Below are 23,084 nucleotides of genomic sequence, written 5' to 3'. Positions count from 1 at the left end.
AACACATAATGCGGTAAGACTTTTTGCAAACCAGAAGGCTGCAGAAGTCGGGCAATAGGACGAAATGGCTGAGAAGACACCCAGCCGTGCTTAACCACCGTCACTGCGAAGCTGGAAGTTGATACAGCCGCAATGGTCACACTGCCACCAGAAGAAGAAATGAGTCAGGTTCACTGTGAGTGAGGAGAAGGGAGAGGCTTTGCCCATCTGCTTGGAGTGTCCCCGAGGGCCAGGAGATGGGCTGCTGCTGAAGAACCAGCCTGACGGGACACCGGAGTGAGTGGAAAGAGGGGGAAAAAGAGAAAAGCTATAGAGGAATGATGCTCTAAGAAAGTGTTGCAGGAAAACTATGCATTGTGATGGCCATATGAAATATTTGTGCACCTCTCATGGTTTGTAAAGGTTTGGAAAACATGGTATCGGTGTTTGGGAGGTCTAGGTGGAAGCCTGGCTGAAGCTTGCAGCGGGATACGAGGGATGGAGGGCTGCCTTCACCAGGAGCAGACCCATAGAGGTTGGACGTGGTGCTTAGGGACATGGTTTAGTGGGTGACATTGGTAGTAAGGGGATGGTTGGACCAGATGATCTGGGAGGTCTTTGCCAACCTGAATGATTCTATGATTCTACGTAACACAGCCAAGATTCTATGTAATACAGCCAAGGAGGTACCTGCTGTGAGGACACCTCTCCATGGAGGGACCGAGGGAGCCCCCCGGTTACCTCAGACCGCGCTGAGGCGAGGCCCCGGCGCCTCCCAGGGGGGAGCCTCCCCTCAGCGCTCCGGCTTCGGGCCGCCCGCCTCAGCAACAGGTCTGTGCCGGGGGCGGAGAAGGGGGCTGTGTGTGTGTGTGGGGGGGGGGACCCCGCTTCTCCCCGCGGCGTGCCAGGCCACCAAGCGGCGTGCCAGGCGAACAAAGGGGCCGAGCGCGGAGCGGGCTCCCGCCTTCAGCCATTTGCAGCGCCCCGCCGCTCCCCACCCCCTTCCTCCCCCTTCCCCGCCGGCGCAGGCTCCGGCTCGCCACGGAGCCGCCGCCGCCACCACCACCGCCAGCACCGCCACCACTACGGCGGGCCCGAGGTGGGGCCGGGCCGGCTGCGGGCTGTGGGCTGCGGGGCGGGGCGGGAGGCGGGCGGGCAGCCCTGCGGGAGCCCTGCCGGGAGCGCCGCGCCGCTCGCCGCCCGTCTCCGCGCTGCCGCAAGGTAAGCCCGGGGCCGCCGGGGAGACGGGAGGAGGACGAGGAGGAGAAGGAGGAGGAGGAGGGCTCGGAGCCCCGGAGAGGAGCTGGGGAAGGGGCCGGGGAGCAGACCCCCGGGGGTGCTGAGGCGGCGGAGGGCAGAGCCGCGGCTGCGGCACGGCGGCATCCTGGCGCCCCGTCGGGTCCCATCGGCAGCGGCCCCCCTGCCGCCGGGGCTGCGAGCGTGCCCCCGGGCACCTCCCGACCCTCCTGCCTCTCACAGCCCGGCCGAATCGCACCTACGCCTTTGCTTTTTATGCGTATGATCTTTTCTTCCTCCTAACTCCCGCCGACCCATTGCAAATGCGAATGAGCAGCGCTCCCTGCACTGCTGCGTAGGGCTGTGTAGCAGCACCACCACAGTTGCTCCCCAATATATATATATATATATGTTTATGGCACGTTACCAAGAGCACACGGATGGGGTGAGCCCCAGGTGTGCACGCACCGCAGGGCTTGGCAGCGTGGAAGGTGGCGATGCCCCAGGAAAAGTCCTGCAGCTTTTGTTCCCCTGAAATCAGGAGGTTTTTACGCCTGGCCCTTCAAAAAGAGGCCACCCCCCAAACCCAAACTTACACATAGCACAGCACATGACGGTATTAAATCCTACAGCTAATTTTTTTTTTCACTCATCGAGGAGAAAAGCCCTCTAGAAATAATATTCTGTAAAGCTTTTTTTTTTCCACAGCAATTAAAGCGAACAATAGAAACTAGAACAAAAAGCTGGGAAATGTAGGACAATAAAAATTAGAAAAGCAATAAACTAGAACAATCCTTTTACATGATCTGAGAAGCTAAAGAGCTCCTCCATCTTTCACAGATTTAACCGTCTGTCTCCCAAGAAGGAATTAGATGAAATGTTTATAGAAAATAATAATTAATCTGTCACTAGTATAGGCAAAACAATATTTTTCTAAAAAATATTGCTCCGGCTCGTCACCTTTGCTGCCTGTTCTGTGTGCTCCTCTTCCCGGGGCCCATCACCCACCATCCATTCCCTCTTTAATTAGGACATCTGATGCACGCCAGTGGGATCCGCCAGCCATCCCATACTAATGGTGTTGTCTGATCAGGGTCTGTCAAGGTGCCAAGGTCCAGTCCCCGGTCTGCCCCAGCTCCCCTCGCTCCGCAGGGTCTCACTCCTGCCAGAAGTGGCACTTTTAGGGGTCAACTTTTCAATTTGGAAAGTCTGAAATCTTTAATAGCTTCCTTTCTTCTACAAACTCTTTCCTCGCATCGCTTTTCCGTGTAACAAATAGTCCAAATAGGTAGGCAAAACGATGGCTGGAAAGTTCAATAAATATTTGATCACCGTTGTTTGGCAGGCACATTCAATGAAAGCCATTAAGTGGCTTTACTGTAGTAAAGCGGGATTATAGTATTTAGGGCTGGCCTAGGTTACTTGAGAGACAGGGATGTGGTTAGATGACTGGATCCAGATCCTACTTACTGGGGGTTTCAGCATCCTGTAGTATCCTGTTGCAAGAGGATATTAGGGGCAGCTGGCTGCTAAAGATGGGTATAATAAAACATGAAAGGAAATTGTGCCATTCCTTTTAGAGGAGAATTAAACTTTTGTGGGGGGTTGTCTTGGTTTTGATCTTGTAAGATCCTGTATGGATTTTGCAGGGATTTTGCTGTTGATGCTTGCTGAGATTCTGCAGCATTGCAGTTAGAAGGCCGTTTCTTTCCCATCAGCAGAAGCTGAGAAGTCATTTTCTACCACTTTAGGTCCTTGGAAATACCTATTTTTAAAAAAAGAGCACATTTTCATTGCGTTTGATCTCAGTGTTCTGGGGACAGTAGTTAAGTCTGCTGTTTTACTTTTTAATGGATCGTCGTCATCTATTCTTTCTGTTTTGTTTTTGGTCTTGGTGTCGTTTTGTCAGAGAACAGGCGTGATTTACTTTTATTGACAAAGAATTACTTTACAGCAGTTCAGGATTTGGCAACCAGTTTAACCTGATCCATGACTGAGCATTCATTGAGCAAGAAGAGACCTTGCTCCTTCCCTAGCCTGGACCATGTATTTCTGCCCTCTGCCTTGTGCCAGCGCCAGTAAGCACGTGATGATACAGTAAATGGGTAGAGATTTTGCCTTTCTCCTGCAATTACTTAAGCAAACAGTTTACATGTACATGTATTATGAGTGGGGCTAGTCCTGTGACTAGCATTTAAATCTGCATTTAAATCCCTGCAGGACTGGGACCATAAATGCTGCTGTGCTGTTTTTTTTTCTTACTAAGCAGTGTTGGCAATCCTGTAGCCTATTCTCTGTCCTCCTTGGATGCTAACTGGCAGTTTTGGCTTTGAAGGAATAACAAGATTGGGTCAGTATGGTATATGTTAATACAACTGTGTGGTAATATAAAAAGTGTTGGCTGGATGCTTTGTTCTACGAAGCACATTTGGTACTTTCCAGTTTCTTATACCTCATCAGTGAGGACAGCAGGAATTCACAATCAGTTTAGTCAGTTTATTTTATGCAAAACAAGCTGAAAAAACTCCAGTAGTTCTACGGATTTTGCAGCGTGCATCAGAAGGAGAAGAAAGATGTGTCACGTAAATGCTTTTCAGGTGCAGTGTTTCACGAGCTGCCATTGCTGTGCCTCTGGCTAAAACAGCCCAGTTGACAGCCTTGCTTAATTCACTTGGAAACGGGCCAGAAACCGCAACCTTTCCATACAACTCCACAGAAGTTGGACAAGCAGCTTCCATGCTGTTATGTTGTCTGTCACAACACGATTTGCATTAATTAATAGCATTGAAATTCTTTTGCACGTACACCTTCACAGATTAGCAAAAGCTGTTTGTTGTTTCTCTGGATGCTGATTCCCCCAGGAGTATTTAAGGAGCAGAGTAAGCTTTCCCGGTGGATTCCTAACTGCTGGAAGGCTCCCGGACCCTTCAGACTATCATTTCAGGCTATCAGTGTGTTAGAGATCTGCAATGTTTTTTGTTTTTTATTTTTATTTTTTTCCCTTGGAAATGGTTCTGCTTTTCTCTCTCCCTCTCTCATAAGTAGGCTGGAGGAACAGAGCCTGAGCACTGGAGATAAGCTATGATTTCTGCGACCCGTTTTTTAAAAGTGTTAGATGGTAAGAACCTAAACCCGGCCCTTTGCTGTGGGAATGGCGTGCTAACAATAAATGTTCCGATTCAGTCAATCAAAGACAAATCTCGTCATGGGAGAGCTTTCCTCTTATCCTGTAGTTTTCTTTCATCTCCTTCGCTGCAGCTCCCTCAGTGGCCTCAGTTCAAAAAAAAGCTACTGTACACATCAGTACGTACAGTGTAGGAAATCCTGATGCTTGTGAAGTTAATGTGTCTGTAGCAGGGATGGGATTTAAAGTGAAGTGAGACCCTGCCCTTACCAAAACGCACCGTGAAACGTAGATAACGTGGGCAGTACTGAGACAACATGTTTCTTGTTTAATAACAACTGATAATAGAGTGCTGAAGGCTTTTGGTTTCCACAGCAAATGCCGAAGTGGTAAAGTAAATGTCACTCGAGTGTATTGTTTTGTCAGCTTTGGAGTCAGTTGCTTCCATGTGTCGCAAGATGTTTTACCCTGTGGTACAGAAAGAGGAAGGCAAAGACTGGTCGTGTACGTTCAGATGGTGACATTCACTGGTGCTCCTTCTCCTTGCTCAGGATGAGGTAGGATGTTCCTCTGCTCTCCTACTTCTCTGGCAGAGAACCAGAAGGCCTTTATGATGGGCAGCAGAGGTGCAAATATCTATTAGACTGTTGATGTGTCAGCCCAAAGCCAAGACAGCATCGTTGCAGCCTTACAGGGAGGGAAATAAGTACTTTTATTACACCCCCAATATTAGGCAACTTTTCAGAGTACAGTGGCTGAATCCTTAATATCTACTTTGAGAAGATGTCATTGATATGTATCTAAAATCTCTGCCTAGACAGAAAAACAGCAAAACTTTAGACATAGGAGCCAGTGATCAAAATCTCAAAATGGTCAAGAACTGTAAATCAGGACCCCTGAATCTGTGCTTTTTCTCACACCTCCCAAATCCTAGCCATAAAACCAAATACCTCTCCTCACATCCTGACCCGATGGTCTTGGTTCTTACTGCATGTCCTGGCTGTCTTCAGCTCTGCCCAGATTGCTGCTTAACAAATGCAAGAGTAGCACCATGGCTGCTGCGTCTGATGCAGGCTTAACCGTGTCCATCAACGAGCCTTCATCCTGTAGTGCACGGAAGAGACACGTTTGTAACACAGGTTACTCAGTCACGCTACAGCCTTTGCTTTTCTTCTATGTAAGGAACTCAAAAAGCAGACGGGACAATCCTGAGATAGCTGTGATCATCATCGTCCTTCGTGCTGCTGCCGCCGGTCTGCATGTCTCTTCAGAGAGAGCATGGATCATTTGGGAAAAACAGTGCTGGCAAGTCAGCAGGTATAAAAGTACAGAAGATGAAAAAGCACAGTCTAAAATAAAGCATGGCATATGTATTTCTTATCCACAGTGATCCATTTGACACCTGATTTTCCAGCAAGGTCATTAGCTGAAACAGAGAAGCTGTATAGCTGTGAGACGGATGATTTGAACAGAAGAATGCTTTGACCTAATTCAACCAGAAGTTATTGGCTGGGTACAGGAGTAAAATTCTTTCGCCTGTACTTGCAGGAATAAAATTAGATAACCAGGCAGTCGTTTCAGACCTTTAAATTCAGGCGTCTTAAATGTTAGTGATTTTCTGTGCTAAATGAAGAAAATATATTTATCATGAGAAATACTGAGTCGTTTGCACTAAATTTTAAATGTCAAAGTTGAGTATAGTCAGAGAAACCAGTGCAGCTAGAAGGCTTTTGCCTCAACACCCAGACTCTGCTTATGGAGTTCACATTAAAAAGAATGTTATGCATCAAATGCAGAAACGTGTCAGGCTGTGGAAATGGAAGTATTTTAGTAGGAACCTATTTTATTTCTGTGTCAGACTGGCCTGCAACTGTTCCCTTCTTGTAATGTTAGCAGCATGCATCTCATTCACTTTTTGTTCTTCCCTTGTTCAGCTCTGATGACGATGTGGGGTCGCCTCATACTTTGCTCAGCCCTCAGTTACATCACTGCTGCTAAAAACATCCCCATTGCCTGGTGGAGTCGGTGCTGACAGCTCGCAGGTATTTCTGACAGGAGAGTCGTGCCGCAGAAGTACCTCTGACTCTAGCACGTGCTTCTGCTTCCAGATCAGCAAAGCCTGAAGCCTAGCAGGAGCTGGGAAGGACTGTACCCCAGGCAGCTTAACTGAGCCCTGCCCTGCAGGATGCAATGGGAAGAAATAGGTAAATTTCCCTTTCATCAGGGAACAGAACCCCACATTCTTTTTTCTCTCCCTCGGTAACATTTTGATTGTTTCTTTGGAAAGTACTGCAGCTTTAGACTGAAGAAGAGTTACCCTCCTTTCACAGTCCATAGCCTGATGGTTTGGGCAGCCCCCCCAGTTGACATCTGGGGGGTTTAAGCTTGTTAGAGAAAGGAACGAGCAGCAGCAAGATTCCTCTGGGGCTTGGTTGGTGCTCTGTTCACTGTAGAGAAAGGGGAGGTAGCAGCAAGTGTCAGTATTGGTATATTTTAAAACACTTTAGGTTTATTTTGGAGACGATTCTGGGCTAAGACACCTAAAGCAAGAATTAACACCTCCTGGTCATCCGTGTCAAGCATTTCATCGCCATAATCTTTGTTATTTCTCCGCTGGCTAGCCCTCGGTAGCTCTCGTATGCTGGTTTTTGAGGATCCCAATCAACTGGCATGCAGCTGTGCCTACACACGGCGTGCAAACGTGTCCGTGTGCCCCAGATTCCAGCACAGGAGCTGGCTGCAGACAGATCAGCGTGCAGCGCAGCTCAGACACACTAAATCCATTTGCCTCTGCCTCTGCGGGAGAACTGGGAGGTGCATCCCACCCACAGATCGGTGCTGTGTGGAAATATGGCCCCAGGCCTGCACCATCTCCCTCTACCTTGGCCTGGTTTCCGCGAAACAATAAATGAAAAATGTCAGACTCCCATGAGTCACCTAAAAATTCACGGTTATAGGTCCAACAGCATATTCTACCAGCAGCACTGGAATGGCAGACGGGAGTCTCTGCAGGCTTTTTCTTTGCTTCCTTTCAGATTAGGGAGTCTGGGCTCTGTGCTGTCGTGCTGGGCTCTCTTCGCTATCTGATCTGGCTGTCCTAGGTATATCTGCTGCATTGCCTCCTGCCATCTGTAACTGCCCTCAAAGTCACCCTTTGCTGAGACAAAGACGTCTCTCCATCTTTGAATCTGGTCCAAAGTCTGTGTAGAGATAATGTCTAGAGAAATCTGAAACTATTTGGTAAATCTAACTAGATGTCCTGTAATTTTTGGCTGTGGCTAGAGTGATTGTAATTCACTTCAACTGGAAAAAGTATCTGGGTAAAAATAGCAAAGAAACAATGTATGTTCTCCAAAAATGAGAAGGATGCCTTTCACTGCGTATCTGAAGGATGTCTGCTTTTCAAAGCATCACTTAGATAATTTGCCAAGAAATCAATGAGCCTGTTCAGTCTGGAAAAAGAAGTAGTTTTATTATTCCCTTCTTTAGAAGTTTTCCTTTTACTTTCTTTTCCTAGGCATAAGTCTCAGACAAATGGGATTTTGTTGGCTTTCCTTTGAAGTATATTGTTACTTCTCAAGTTCTTTCTTCCTCAAGCACAACGGTGACAGACTTTGACAGATTTCTGGTGCTTTCAGCTCTTTAATCTGTACGTCCGTTCTGTAATGAAATTAAAAATGAAATCCAGTTTTATCTTAAGCAAGGAATTTCATTTTGCCCATATATATGGACCCATTTTCTGTATTAAAGTGCAACACATAGCAGGTGTGTTGCAAAAATGTGGTAGGCTCTTTGAGATCAAATGTTCTTCTGTAATGCACACCAAAACCTGAATCTTCTTTTATTTTACAAAATCTATTTGTAGAAATCTTCAGTCTTTACCTGACTTGGCTTTTTGATGGATATTCTCCCCCTCCTTTATTATATCATCATTACCAAAGTGACTTTGAACGTTTGCAATTATTTGTTCACAACACTGTTTAATGGTGAAAAGCATTTCTGCCATCAACGCTAGGGCAGTTAACCACAGCAACACCCCAGCTGGGCCTTCAGTCATCACAAGCTGATGCCTTGCTTGATGCCAGCACTCCTGGTGTGCGGCAATGTCCAGAATTTAAGTTGGAAAGGATCGCGAGATCAACTAGTCTGTTCCTGTCGAATTTCATCCCCCTCAAAGAGCCTTCCAGCAAGGCTTGTGACTGGGGATCACCTAGAGGTAAAGAAGCTAGCTCTTCCCTTCCTCATTTATGTCAGAGATGAATCACATCAGAATAAGGGTCAGATCAGATGTCCAGCATCCTGCCTCCCTCATGGACCACAGTCCAGTATTAAAAGAAGAGTGCAGCAAGGTAAAAATGTGTTTTTCCTCCTGGGATACTAATTTATCTTTGAATATTAGTACTGACCATTTTCCAGTTCAGTATCCTCCTAAACTGGATAGACACAGTTTTAGTGTTTAGCATGTGTTCAGTCACCTTCAGCAGATTTCCCTTCCATGAGCTTGTTCTTCCCTCTCCCCATTGACACATGTGAACTTTCAGTATTCACAATACGCTGTGGTAGTCTCTTGTTGTGTTTTTTTTATTTATTTTTCTCAGTGGTGGAAGTATTTTGCTTCGTGTAAGCTTCCACCCACTGGCTTGTTTAGGCCTTTCTCCACGAGCCGCAGAAGGCCATCAGTATGCAGCCCGTTCATGTGTCTACACTTGTTCACAGTCATCAAGTCACAAAATAAACATACCAAGCCCTGGAGAAGTGTCTGCATGGCGTTTCTCAGGCTTGCGCTACCAGTTCTCCAAGCTGCTAGCACAAGCCACCTTCTCCAAAGGCTTGGAAGCGTGGCTGCCAGCTGGTGCCGAAGCTCGGTTCACCTTTTTGCTTGGGGGTTGGCTCAAGTCTGGCGTATGCTGCGGGGAGCCAGAGCAAGCCCCTGTCTGGCTGCAGAGTCTCAGTCTCTCCCTGAAGTGTTTTTTGATAGCTCTTAAGTCGTTTGGTACTCTTTATCCTCACAGATTTTTCATTGCCGCTTCCAAAACGTAGAGCATGCGTGTCCATCCATCCATGCGTGCATACACGTGCCATGCATGCTCACACACCCCATAAACCTACCGATGCTGTAGATGAAGAGGTATCCTTTACCCTACTGCTGCTCCTTACTTCCCAGTTCAAGGGCTGCCTTCATCCTTTTAGCTGTAGCGCTACGCTGGATGTTACGTACAGCTCAACCCAGTCATGGCCACATGCTCTCACCTCGTGTCTGAAGAGTAATTCCAAGGCCATAGCTAGATCGAGCAGCAATTCTCCATAAAAAAAAAGGTTTGTTGCAGTCAGCGTGGTGTTGCCATACCGTTAGCTCCTGATCTGTAGGGCACTAGTGCCAGACACCAGCCCTGGAGTTTTCCCCACGGGTATTGCAGTCATTCAAAGCCTCGTTTCTAACCCTTCTGTTTTTGTTAGGCTTTCTTCTAAGAGATGTTAGAGGTGGCTTGCACTTAACCTTTGTTAACTGTTGCTTTTGTGGGAGTGTTGTTTCCTTCTCGGTGTGAGAACTCCCGAGAGACACTGCTCCTTCCTAACTACTTCTGAAGAGTCAGACCTGGAAGGAACTCAAAAAGATATTTTCCTTTCTAGAGAATGTTATTCTCTACAGATGTCACTGATAGGAAGCCTTTTCTCTGGTTGTGATGACACTTCAAAACTTCTGTTTATTTTTAGTTTTGATTTGCTAGTTGGAATATCTATTCCATCAAGATTTTGATAACGTTTTTATTATGACTGATTTCCTCTCCCCCCGACCCTGCCCGATACGCACACATCCTTTTATTCCTCTGAGCTCCTGATGAGGAACTGCTACCCACATGTTTCTTGTGTGGTCTGTAATCATAAGCTGCGCTTCTTAAATGGTTGTTTTACATCCTGGTTGTATGAAAATGTTGCAGTTAAGAGATAAAAGAACTCATACCTCCGTTGCATGTTGTGAGAAAATCACAGCACCTTACGAGGTCACAGGGAAGCTGCGCAGGCGGCTCAAGTGTGGGTACGATACAAAGCATACATCCCGTAGGCAGGCAAAGGCACTGGCAGTGTATTGTAACCTCAGTTTTGAGCACTGCTAATTTTAACAAAGGAAAAGAAAAAAAATCTACAATTTTCTTGGAGTGGGCCTATGAAAGACAGACTTTTTTTTTTTTCTTGACAAGTTAGAGGTAACTCAAGTGGTTAAGATCTAGAGCTTACATCTGTAATAGGATGCAGGATTTCAGGTGCTGCAAGCAGCCGCTTTCAGAGAATTGGCATCTGCATTTTCCAGATGTCTTCTCTGGTAAGGAAGAGAGCATTTTTGTCCCGAATTTCACGGATCTGCTCACTGAGCAGGAGTGCAACAGACCGTTTTTATAAGTAAGCAAACCTCTTCACACTTGACTCAGCCCTCCAGAAGATTTTGCCTTCTCCCAGACGGAGATGGGTATCTTCAGTCTGCATGATAGTACTGGCCAGCTCTACTTTTAACAGCCTTCTTTACCTTTTTTTGTTTGTTTGCTTAATAAATACAAGGGATGTTTCTCTCTTTTGATGATCCTGCCTCTTTGGACTCCTTAATCGTCTCCATCGGATGACTCCTCTCTCCCGAGGGAATTCTCCGCTGGAGTGAAATTTGGCAGAACAAGTTTTTACAAAAGCATTTCCTGGACTAAGGTGGAGCAGCGTGGCACTCTGTCAGTTCTATGGTCTCGCGGGAAGGATCGCCTGTTAATGTAAATTAGAGCTGCTTACGATAGGGAGAGCACGGCTTTAATTTACCCCAAGACTGAGTCAGAGCAGTTTCCACTTGTGAACTGGAAAGCAATAATCCAATTCCTCCCACGTGTGCATATTCCCCAGAGAAAGTGGGTCTTGCTAGAGGACAGGGTTTAGGTCAGAGGTTATTGGCACTGCATTCATAAAGAGAAATAAATAGGGAGAGAACAATGCAAAACAAGCATTTAATTGGATTTTATCAGAAGAACTGCCAAATGAATGCCGTGCCAGGAAACTCTACCTGCAGGTCTTCCTTACAGTTCCTCTGTCAGAAAAAGCTTCGCCTTCTTATCTGTTCTCTTCCTAGGGCAACGTCTCACAGCATCTGAGGCTGGGGGCACGCATCCAGGACGTTGCGAGCGTGTCATTGCCAAGCCCGTAAATGCAGCTCGTGTTTGTTGGCAGTTCCTCTGGCCATTAACATTACATCATCCCCAGACCAAACCCATGATAATGAAAACAGCTCCAGCTCATGTAATTTAGCTTCTGGCTTAAAAGTCCCTGGTATAAAAGGTGACATCAGTCCATGGATGCTATGTACTCTTGCTTCGTATTCCAGCACTTATCCCATTTGTGAGTTCTGAAAAGAAGTACTAAAGCCATGTTTGTTTTAAGCCATACTTTTCAAACTCTTCAAATCAGCCAAGTTATCAAGTGTCTTCTGTGGTTCTGTAATTTTTGAATGCTCTGTCAGCAATACAACTCTGATCGCTGTAGATAGGGAAAAAAAAATGAAGAAGGATTTCAGTATTGTATTTCCATCTGTCCCTTCCAGCTTCTTCCTGTTTTACAATAAATCCACGACCTTTTCGCTGAGGATTGGTTGCGTCGCTCAGTAATGGAAAGGTTCCACAGCTTCTGTGAGTTGTTTTTTCAGCTTTATCTTTGTGTAATCCCTGCAGCTAGACAAAGGTGCTGAGACTAGAAGAGCAGCCATTGGTCTGTAATTTACAAAGTCCTCCAAGCCCTCTTGTAGCTTTCCCAGCTCTTCGGCTTCCCTGTAGAGTTCTTTGTTGACTAAATTGCGTGTGATACTTTGATTCCAATCCTCTTTATGCTCAGCATGAATTTCGACATATTCATGGTACTTAGCTGTAAATATAACAGAAGGTGGGTTTTTTTTTTCAGAAAGTGGGTTTTTTTTTAGAATTCTGCTGTTGCCATTAGCAAGCCGTACTACCAACCCTCCCCACTCACTGCGACTGCTCAAGGGGATGGTAACGCAGGGGTTTGGTAGGACTGCGGTGGGTGGTTTCAGTGGCAGGTCAAAGTTCTCGGCCCAGCAGATATCTGTGTATGGGAAAAGGTTGATTGCTGTGCTTGAGGAGGACCTCATCCTTTTTCTTTTCATTACTTGAGAAAGTTTAAAAGCTTGCTTTCCCTGGATGCCATTTTTTAAAATTTCAAATATTTAACTGGTGATTTTCCTCGGAGACATGACGCAGGAAATACATTTCATTATACATAGATAATACTGGTATTACAGATAACTGGTTTTGACTTCTCACTTTTATTCATGCTTTGTTTTGGGGAGCATTCTCTTTAGTCCTCCTTTATTGTTTCACTTGCAAAATCAAGCAGTAGGCTGAGAGCTTGAAGCTGCCTAAAGCCACTCATTCCTTCTTGTAGAGGGGGAATGTGAAGCCCGAGGAGATTTTGGGAGAAGTGACCGAAGAAATGAGCTGTCTGGATCTACAAAAGATCATAACGTTGAGAGCAGTGGGAGAAAGCATATTAGCACCCCTTAAATGTTAACGATTGAGGAGGTCAGGCTGTCCGGAACTGTAGCAAGGTACGGGCAGAATATCAGGGTGCTCAGCCCCCGGAGGAGCAGGGCAGACAAAATGTTTCACGTACTTACTTATGTGACACTGATGTTATACTGGTAGCAATTTTCTTAATGTAACAGTACATCAGAGCTTGATCTTCTAAGTGATTTTCAAACCATTTCCATTTGGCCTTTGTCATTTTGCAAGTATCACGTAGAGTAGCTGCTCTCCAGCAAAGCTGAAGGCCTGGATCAGAAAATAGATTAATCTTAATATCTACAGTATAATAAACTAAAATAAGTGGTTAGATAGTGAATTCAGTACTGTGGAGACTCACTGAAAAATAAAATCACATCAAGAGGGATGCTGCCCAGTTTTAAGTTATTAATGAAGCAATTTATCTCACACACCAAGCACATGCAGAGGGCACTGCCTTTCTGCTCATCCAGTTAAAGCTGCAGAAAATAAGTCAGTAAAGCCTAACATACAGAGTTAGGGGCTGGACCTTGAAAACTTGCTGCTGGGACTATATCCAAAGTTCATAAAACTTCTTACAAAGTTCCTAAGTGCCAAATTTTAAAATAGCTAAATGAGAAATAAAAAGTTTGTGAAATCTGGTCTCTTTAGTAAGGAGTTTTCAAATGCTGCTGAGGCCTTGTTATGGTCTCAGGCTCAAATATCCAGAAATCAGACCTCAGAATTGATTTGTCATCTAATTGAATGTCCTCAAATGTAATAGAAAGTCCTTTGCAGGGCAAGTGCACAGAACAGAAACCTCTAAGAGAAGACTGATGCTACCATTTAAGTGAAGTTTGCTTGTGCAAGTTTGGGTTTCTAAATTTTACGTCCATGTCAGGGATTTGCGGACAATGCCATCTACCAATTATGTTTTCATGTAAAAAAACTCCAGAAGCTTGACTCTTCTAACAGTAATTTAATAAGGTAAATAGCTCACCTCTACTGAAAGGAAATCACAAGCTGCATCTTACACAGAATGGAGCGTTCCTTCAGGACTCCGAAAAATATGCCAACAGGGATTGTAATGGAAATTACTGACCTTCTTAAAAATAGAGTCAGACCTGCAGGTCCTCATTATGTGAAGTTAAGTACATTTGGGCCATTTTTATATGTGATTCATCAAAACTTAAACCACACATAGGAAATTTATAAAGAAGTGAGTCAAAAAGCATTTTCTTCTGAAAACTACATTTGTGAAATGAAGATAAAGCTCAGTAGTGATTGTGCTGACAGGGACTCACCTACTTACAGCCGTGTCCTGTAGCCTGACATTTTCCCAGAAAAAAAACAACACTTCATGTTCAAATTATCTAATGTGATTTTTGCTCTCTTCTGCCTTATATTAGCAGAAATCTTAAACCTTGAATCAGTTCCTATGAAGTTTGATTTACGTTGTCATTCTAGCTACATAAGCTGTTACATACGTGTCAGATGGCTTTTGTCATAACAAAAAAATCCTTTGTTACATTTTGTAAACAATTAGAGTTCTACTAGCATAATTGTGGTAACTTCAGGATACTATTGATGTGCTGTTAATGGAAACGTAACTTTAGTATTCCTGAACTTCTGAGTGAACTGAGAATACATCTATTTTAAAACTGACTGGTTTTTTTACACTTTCTTTTCAATAGGTGGAGTGCATATAAGGAGCAGTGAGATGAAGAAACCTCTGTGATGTTCATGCCAAGGAGACTTTGGCTAGTGGGGAATCTCCTTCCAGAACAGATTGCAACCACTCTCTTCCCCTGAAATAGCTGCACACGGTGAACAAGCGATGATAGTACTCCTAACTCTCTGACTTCAGAGGACATTTCTTCCTCATTGCCCAGCACAGTGTGGGACCGGTTGTCACAAAAGGATGCCGCGCATAAAAACTGCTTAGCATTTTCATATAATAACAGGAAAACCAGAACAGCTTCTCAGGCTATCGAGGTGCGATATCCACACCGGGAAGAGGTTTAGGTTTTCACCGACAGCATCTGACAGGGGAGAAGGAAGCCGGTGCAGGCTGGGCCGCGGAGGCTCAGTGCTCTGTGCTGTTCCCCGCAGGTGATGGGCGTAGCAGTGCGGCCGAGAGCCGTCCCGTGCGGCGCTGCGCAGGGCCGGAGCAGCTAGCCTGGCCGTGGTGGAGGGTGGCTCCATGGAGGGCAGCAGCGCAGTGGAGGAGGAGGAGAGTGGGGCCGGGCCCGGCACCCCACCGCTCACCCTGGCCTCCCCTTGCGGCTTCAGCTCCTCTCTGTGCTTCAGCGCCGCCGTCTCCGAGTGCGGGGCCCCGCCGTCGGCCTCCACCGGTGGCCGTGTGGTGGAGAGCCAGTGGGAGATCAACAGCGCGGCCTCCGAGTCGGAGGAGGAGGAGGCCGCCAACGCACAGGGGACGCCAGCGGGCACGCAGCCCATAGGGCGGCCGGTGGAGGAGCCCGACCTGGTGATCGAGGTGTCAGGGCAGCGCATCCGGGCTCACAAGTCGGTGCTGGCGGCCAAGAGCGACTATTTCCGCGCCCGTGCCTCGCGGGACATCCTGCGGGTGAAGGGGGTGAGCTACGGGGCGCTGCGGCTCCTCATTGACTATGTCTACACCGCCCGCATGGGAGAGGTGCGCCACGACAACCTGGCCGAGGTGGTGAGCGGCGCCCGCGTCCTCCAGATGCCCTGCGCCCTGCACTGCGCTGCCGAGGCCATGCGTGCCCAGCTCCGCCTCGATAACTGCTACCAGCTGCTGTGCCTGGCCAAGAAGCAGCGGCTGGCGGAGCTGCGGGAGGCCGCCTACCGCTTCATGAGCGACCACTACCTGGAGGTGCTGCGGGAGCCGGGCGTCTACGGCCGCCTCAGCGGTGCCGAGAGGGACCTCATTCTGCAGCGGCGGCTGGAGGCCGGCCGGCGCTGCCTCTTGGTGGCCGAGGTCAGCGACGCCTTCGAGCGGCCAGGCGGCGGCAGCCGGCCCCAGAGCCGCGAGAGCAGCCGCCCGCAGAGCCCCTCCTCCGTGGTGTCGCTGGAGGAGAGCGGCTCCCTCATCCACTGCTACCACGAGGCCAGCCGCGAGTGGAGGGTGCTGACGCGCCTGCCCGAGGAGGCCAACGCCAAGGGCTGCGCCATGTGCGTCCTCCACAACTACCTCTTCCTGGCGGGGGGCATCGCGGCGGGGCCGGCGGGCAGCGAGCCCCGGGCCCGCCTCTCCGACAAGGTCTTCTGCTACAACCCCCTCACCGACACCTGGAGCCAGGTGCGCCCGCTGGCGCAGCCCCGCTCGCAGCTCAAGCTGCTGGCTCTGGACGGCTACCTCTATGCTGTGGGGGGCGAGTGCCTCTTCACTGTGGAGAAGTACGACCCACGGGCTGACCGCTGGAGCACCGTGGCGCCTCTGCCCAAGGGTGCCTTCGCCGTGGCTCACGAGGCCACCACCTGCAATGGGGAGATCTACGTCTCGGGGGGGTCCCTCTTCTACCGCCTGCTCAAGTACGACCCCAAGCGTGACGAGTGGCAGGAGTGCCCTTACAACAGCAGCCGCCGGCGCTCCGCTGACATGGTGGCCTTCAAGAACTTCATCTACCGCTTCGACGTCAGCAGCGGCCGCGGTGGAGAGCAGGGCCCAGGCGGTGGGACCAGCGGCGGCGTGGAAGTTTTCCGGTACAACACGGTGGCCAAACGCTGGAGCCAGTGTGCCAGCCTGCGGCCTAGTGGTGGCCCCGTCCAGCCCTTCCGCTGCGCCGCCTTGGGCAACACCATCTACTGCGTCAACCGGACCGGCACCCTCCGCTTCTGCTTAGCCCAGGATGGCGAGGTGGAGGCAGATGGCGGGCTCAAGGGCACCTTCGACGGGGAGCTTCTCAAAGCTCCCTTTGACGCCAAGGGCGTCCTCCTACCCTTTGTGCTTACCCTGCCAGAGAAGCTGGAGAAAGCAGGGGACCAGGAGGGCTCTCTCCCACTGTGAGGTGGCCAGCCTGGCTCCGGGCTGCCAAGCAGGGAGCTGGATTGTAGCTTCTGGGGGACCCACCATCTCCCTCCCGCAGAGGGGACCCCCTCCAGCATGTCTGCAGAGAGAAGGGGCTCCCCCTTTCCTCCTCTCCCCTCCCAAGGTGTTGGTCTGGAGCTGCTTGGTTGTTACTCGGTCGTAACTCTTTAACGTTTGCTGTGCTTTGTGTGAAAAGCCGAGCAAACAAAAGGAAAAGCTGCTATAAAGGATAATCTCTGGATTACATTTGTGCCAATTCCTGATGTCAGAAAGCTTTTGTACACCTGGATTCCTAAAAATTCCTGACAACAGTGTCATAATGAGATGTTACTGTTAGTGCTGGCTGTGTGTATGCACATAGTTGTAATCAGGGCTGGAGCCTTTTCTGCCATTTGTTTTCTTTCCTCCCCTGGATGATACCAAGGGATAAACACTGCTGGCAGCATCGCTTAGCTGTATTCGTTTTTATGTTAAACCAACTATTTCCTGTGTTAGGGAAGTACAGGAAGATTGTCTCAATTGCAGCCTTTCGTTGGCGGTGCAATAGATTGTTTGAGGAAGACATGGCACTGTGTGGTCCCAGGAATTTCAACCACAGATATTTAACAGATACCAGACTGAAAGGTTTTAAGCAACACAAATGTGTGCCACATGTTCATATTTGGAATATAAAAATAAAATAAGGGGGCAAGCTACCTTTTTAAAATGTGGCATGTTATAGCAGATATGAAATGTCGGTATGTTCTTTATTTGAAAAAGGCAACGGTTTCTATATAAAAAATACATTGTTTTATTACTTTTTTATCAGAGATTTTAAATTATAACAAAAGTGGACTGAAGCTGTTTGGACTGTAACAGATTGACATGAGCATGTATACCACTAGAGCTGGGGGAAATATTTTGTACTTCAACTGCTCTTTAATTAACTGCAGGTCAAGGAAAATTAACCTAAACCAAATGTAAATGCTTTGAAACCATCTGTAGACAGCTTAAATGTTTCGCTCTATGTTCTGTACCCTGTGACAAGAGGCTTTTCCAACTTGGTGCAAGACCGTCAAAGGGGGACACAGAAAACAGGAATGTCCTACACATGTTGATTTTATTGTGCACTGGCATGGTGTTATTTCCCTGTCTTTTGATTGAGAGACTGCTTTATTTATTCTGATTGATTGCTGTAATCGATAAGCCCTTGTCGACTGCAGAACATGCTGATGACACACGCTGTCATGGGATTATGCTGTTTGTGGAGCAGCGTCCTAAGGAGACACAGCCCGAGAGGGGTTCTTCCTGCCTGTGGAAAGTCGGAGCATGCTTTTTTTGTCATGTTACTCGGAACTGGAAAAGTGTAAACTGTCTACACAGACAAACTATATTGAAAAGGGCACTTGCATTTATTTTATACACTTTATATATATAAAAAAAATCGATCGGAAGACAAAGCAAATGTTTTAGCTTTACAGTAAACCACTGAGATACCTTTTCTGGAAAACAGAACCAATGCTTTTCCTATTAGTGATTCCGCCTGGAATTGGCATGGACTATGGAAGGGAATTGTTTATATTCAAAGTTCTAGTAGAGATGCATATTTTAGAGAGACATAGGGACCTTACATCAAAGAGCAGCAGACCTTTTTATGTTTTATTAAGATGTTTCCATTACCAGAACATTAGCATTCTTATATGTTATTGCTAGTTCCAAAGGAAGGCAGCAGGCTCTGTCCTAAGAGACACCTTCACAGAGGACAATAGTGAAGCTTATAGATACTTCTTTCTTTACCTTTCCTTCCCTTCTCTCCCCTTCCCTTCCTTTTTTTTTTTTTTTCCTCTCCATCTGTCCTGCACAGAGGTTTTAACACAGCAGATCCGATTAGCCATCCTTTAGCAAACACTGATTCGGTCCTAAAAGTTCTTAGCCAAGTGAGCCCATTCCCTAGTGAGCTAATTTAGGCATCACCCAGGTGGGAGCTGCAGGTCTGCTGTGTGGTGTTTATCCTGGCCTTAGTACAGGTTGGTGCAGAGGAATTTAATGCCACAGATGGCATATTCATCAGCCATTCACAAAGAAACAATTTTTTTTTTTCACTGAATGATGGACTTAATTCTCAGACAAGAATCCTTGGAAATACTGACTCAATGAAATTACAGCACTGTAGCTTGAGCAGGAAATAAAAATGATGTATTTGCCTTCAGCATCATTTTTTACATTAGCTGTAGGAAGTATTTCCATCCGGGTAGTGAAATGCTTAGGTGGATTCTTAAAGGCATAAGCACTAGGCCAGATTTTGAATTAGCGGAGTCACCAGAAAGACACAAGGAAATGTCAGTTTTATCTAACAGTACAATAAAATTTCCTAGTTCAAAATATTTTGTAGTATAGTTTTTATGCTACAGCATAGTGAGGAAGCAAACCAGCTTTTTCACTCCTATTAACTAATCATGAAGTAAGCATTTTCATTCGTATTAGTGCATGAAAATGTTGCTAAGTGACTTTTTGGAAGTCTCCATGATTTGAGCTGCAAAAATATGCCACAGGCTCTCAGGAAGGAATGAAACGTGTCCTTTCTTCCAAAATTTCTTGCTATATTCCATGAGGAAATACACTGGGGAATAATCTTTGCAGTACAAAGCGTTCTACAAACCTGCCGTGGTTTGTATTTTTGCTAGCTTACATCTTTAGCAGAGGTTGCATCAAGTGCCTACCCACCTGTGTTTGTTTATGCAGCGTGAGAGCGGAGTCTGGCCTCCATCAGTAGCTGTCCATCGAGGCTGTTGCCTCTGTGCACTCTTTGCATGCTCGCAGCCTGGTGACTGACAGCAGCACCGTGTTTCCGGCCACGTTTCCTACTTTCTGGCCTCTGTTTCCTCCCTGGTAAGCCTGAGGCAGGTTTGCTCTGAGTTTGCTTCTTTTTCCTGCCACTTGCATCTTCAGTGCAGCCAAAATGTAGTACTTGGGTATGAAAACCAGAATTTAGGCAGACTTCAGGTACTGAAGACTGAAATTATCATCCCAGCACTCTCCTGTTTAACTTAAACTGAGCAGCCCCTGTCCCTTTGGCTTGCAGAGGTGCCAAGCACGCCCCGCTCCAAGCATCCACTACTGCTCGTGTCTGAGCAGCTGCGCACCGACCTAGCTACTGCCTCAACTCCTTGGAAATGAGGTGATGTGATAGCCGGGAGCCACTGTTGAAATGTGTTTGCTTATATGGTCCAAACTGAAGTGCCAGGCCACCCTCAAACTGTGTTTGCATATGTTTCGCTTCTAAACCAGTTATTTTATGTAATTGCCTGAAGGCTACTGCATTTGCATGGGAACACGGAGACAGTGTTTGCTTTCTTAGCCTGCAGTGATTTCATCCACGTCTCTAGAGGAGTGCAGGACCTCGTGGAGTTCATCTCTGATCTGCAAATATTTACATATTTTGTATTGTGCATTAATTGGCTAAAGATCTCGGAAATCATCCGGGTTGTTGAATTCAAGCCTCCGTCCTCACTGAACGATCTGAAACTAGGTGGAGAGACATATTCCTCTCTGCTGATCTTCTTCATTAATCTCACAGTCCTCTTCTTTACCTTTTCCTTTACCAGGACATGTAGAAAATATTTTTTATGCTTCTTCCTCCCTAGGGCACTCCTGTTTTCAAGGTCATCTTCCAAAAGATTTAGGCTTGAATTCCCTGGAGGGAACTCAGGGTTACCACTTCATGTGTGTATATTCTCAAACCTGGATGACATTATTCTTCTGATATTAGAAGAATATTGGGATCACATCCTATAGCTCTTTTCCAGGGACGAATCCTTCCTGCATCCAAATCCTTCCTGCATCCAAATCCTCCAGCAGCACGTACAGGCTCCTGCACCCTGAGCGGTGGGTATTTTGTCTGTATTTTGGTTTGCCAGTCTGAGGTGAGGGGCTGGATGCCTGGTAACAGCAGACCAAGCAGGTAGTTTGGGTTCATCTCGGGGGCGATGCCGTGGTAAAGAGGCATTGCGCTGCCTGACGTGGAAATTCCTAGGGCCTTCATTGCATCTAAAGCTAAATCCCTGCTTGAATAAAGAAACAAGCCGCCTTAGCAAATGCTAATAACAGATGGAAATGTACTATTTCCATCTATTAACTGGTTCTGTAAAAAGAATGTTAATTGCAGCAAAGCCATTTGTACAAATTCTGTTTACACTTGGAAAGCAAGTCAAAGGAATAATTGGCAAAAGAATAGCCCTATTTGATCAAAACAGGCACTGTTAAGCAACATGGGAAGGATGCTAATCATACCCTACTAAGAAACTAAATTGTGCAGTAGCGGATGTAAATTCTATCCAGAAAAAAAAAGTAAAATCTTTGTAAATAAGTACCTGGTAAAATTTAAAGTGATAAAAGAATAAATTATTCATATGAAAGCTGTAACTCTCCTGTGCTGTTTGGCTGGCTCTCAGAGTGTTGTATCCCGAGTTGCACTATTCATGAGTGGCCTGTTGCTTTCTTGCTTTGCGGTAGCCATCCCATTGACTGCTCCACAGATGGGTTACCCTTTATTATCACAAAGCTTAACCGTGATACCAGGCTGATTTGCTTTGTGTCTGGACTGACATGTAGTGCTTTCTACTTGAATGAACCCAGGAGATTTAGAATTATCTTTCCCTGGGCTTTTTTTTTTTTTCAGTGGTTGGGAAACCTAAGAAAGCACAAGAAGGGAAGCGGTAGTACCATTGAGCAGTTGTAGTAACAAGCATTTAATGATTTATTTTTGTGTGTGTCTGCCATTATTCAGCACCTCAGACTCGCCCTGGGCTGAACAAGAGCGTCTCTGTGTAGCTGTTACCAGTATGATCCTAAGCACCACTGCAGCAAAGTGTGTTTTTATTTAAGTATATTTCTGGCTCAACTCCTGCCCTGAGATAATTTAATGGGAGTTTGTAATAGTTCTGTAATTTGGTAGATTAATGGAACTATTCTGAACTTACATTACAGCTCTTAAAAGCAGAGATTGACACCCAAATTCAGTAAAATTGTGCGCTCAGAATATATAATGGCAGACTTTTCATTTGTTTTGGCCTAATGAATGCTGTTTTAAGAGCTGCTGGAATGAACCCATCAGTACGAGGAAGCAGCAGGCCATTTTGGAGGCTCTCTGAGCTTCATAAATTACTCAGTGGGAGGAAATGGGAGTGTGGGGCAGAGGGAGAGAGGGAGAAAGGATTTGGGACACAAAACCACCTACTATATATTCAGTAGGAACAAATAAATAGCGGGGAAGGAAACCAGAGTCGTATTTGAGACAGTGATGACTACATGACCAATCTATTTCAACTATTTGTGAAGCAGGCTGGGTTTTTACCTCTTCCATTATTATTAGTCTTATCGTTTTGCACCTGCAGTACATCTCAAAGAACCACAGTGTTTAATAAGCTACTTTTTTGCAGGAGTCTTGTGCTTTGCTTTTAAGTCTTAGTGGGTTAGCCTTTGACGAATTTGTGAAACTATAAAATAGCAATGTTGATGCTGCCACTTAAAACAGATTAACTAATGCAAATGCTTTAGACACTGTTCACTATTCAGGTGAATTACATGTGTAACTGATGTATTAACAGATCATTTTTGAAGTATATATAGGTAAGGTCACTGTAAAGCTTTTTATGTACTCCAACTTGTGCTGTAATGAAATAAATACATACAAAAAGCTTATGCTCCCCCGTAGGGATTTCTGGGTAACTGGTGTTTCTTTGTCATCCATCCGATCAGTAAACAACATCGTTGCTCTTATCGTAAACCCAACAAAATTATATGGGTTATCACGAAGGTAAAAAACTTCAGGAAATGTTTCTAATGCTATGCAAAATATATATATATATATATATTAATTTCGCCATACCCTGAATATTGCGAATGTGGAATATTCTGGGGTGAAAGCACTTTCTTAAGTTCAGATTTGCATAAGCTCCAGTTCCGTTAATTTCTATTTCCTTTTATGTTCTTTTTCCCTGCCAGGATGTTTAACTGTATTACTTATTTATGAACACTATATGTAGGTTTTCACAGCATGCTCTCCTCTGTTGTGTCACACATCAGGTTTTTTACTAGAGCAGATTTACAGCAGTGTAAGTAAAAGCAGAAACAAACACAACTCGGATTCAGTATGTTGCCTCCTACATATTTTCTCATCAAATAGCTTGCTGAAATGAAGTCATACAACCTGTTTGAAAACTCCAAGATTCAT

General features: G+C 46.1%; 1 protein-coding gene across 8 annotated transcripts; it reads left to right on the top strand.

Moving 5' to 3' along the window:
- The first annotated feature begins 177 nt into the window (after positions 1-177).
- KBTBD11 (kelch repeat and BTB domain containing 11) lies at positions 178-21,274 on the top strand. 8 transcript variants are annotated; one of them, XM_080587753.1, is made up of 4 exons: positions 1,080-1,200; positions 5,522-5,656; positions 6,274-6,381; positions 14,556-21,274. In XM_080587753.1, exon 4 carries the CDS (start codon positions 15,065-15,067, stop codon positions 16,850-16,852), a length of 1,788 nt encoding a protein of 595 aa, XP_080443879.1. In that variant the 5' UTR covers positions 1,080-1,200; positions 5,522-5,656; positions 6,274-6,381; positions 14,556-15,064; the 3' UTR covers positions 16,853-21,274. The 8 variants fall into 8 exon arrangements, with proteins under 8 accessions (XP_080443882.1, XP_080443884.1, XP_080443877.1 ...); XM_080587752.1 differs by lacking the exon at positions 1,080-1,200 and adding an exon at positions 4,763-4,896; XM_080587754.1 differs by lacking the exon at positions 5,522-5,656 and having other exon boundaries at positions 1,128-1,200.
- The last annotated feature ends 1,810 nt before the right edge of the window (positions 21,275-23,084 follow it).

Source organism: Anser brachyrhynchus (assembly GCF_964034855.1).
Source record: "Anser brachyrhynchus genome assembly, chromosome: 3".
NCBI classification, from domain to species: Eukaryota; Metazoa; Chordata; class Aves; order Anseriformes; family Anatidae; genus Anser; species Anser brachyrhynchus.
Note: the sequence above shows the minus strand (reverse complement) of the source record. Positions and strands in the feature narration are given on the sequence as shown.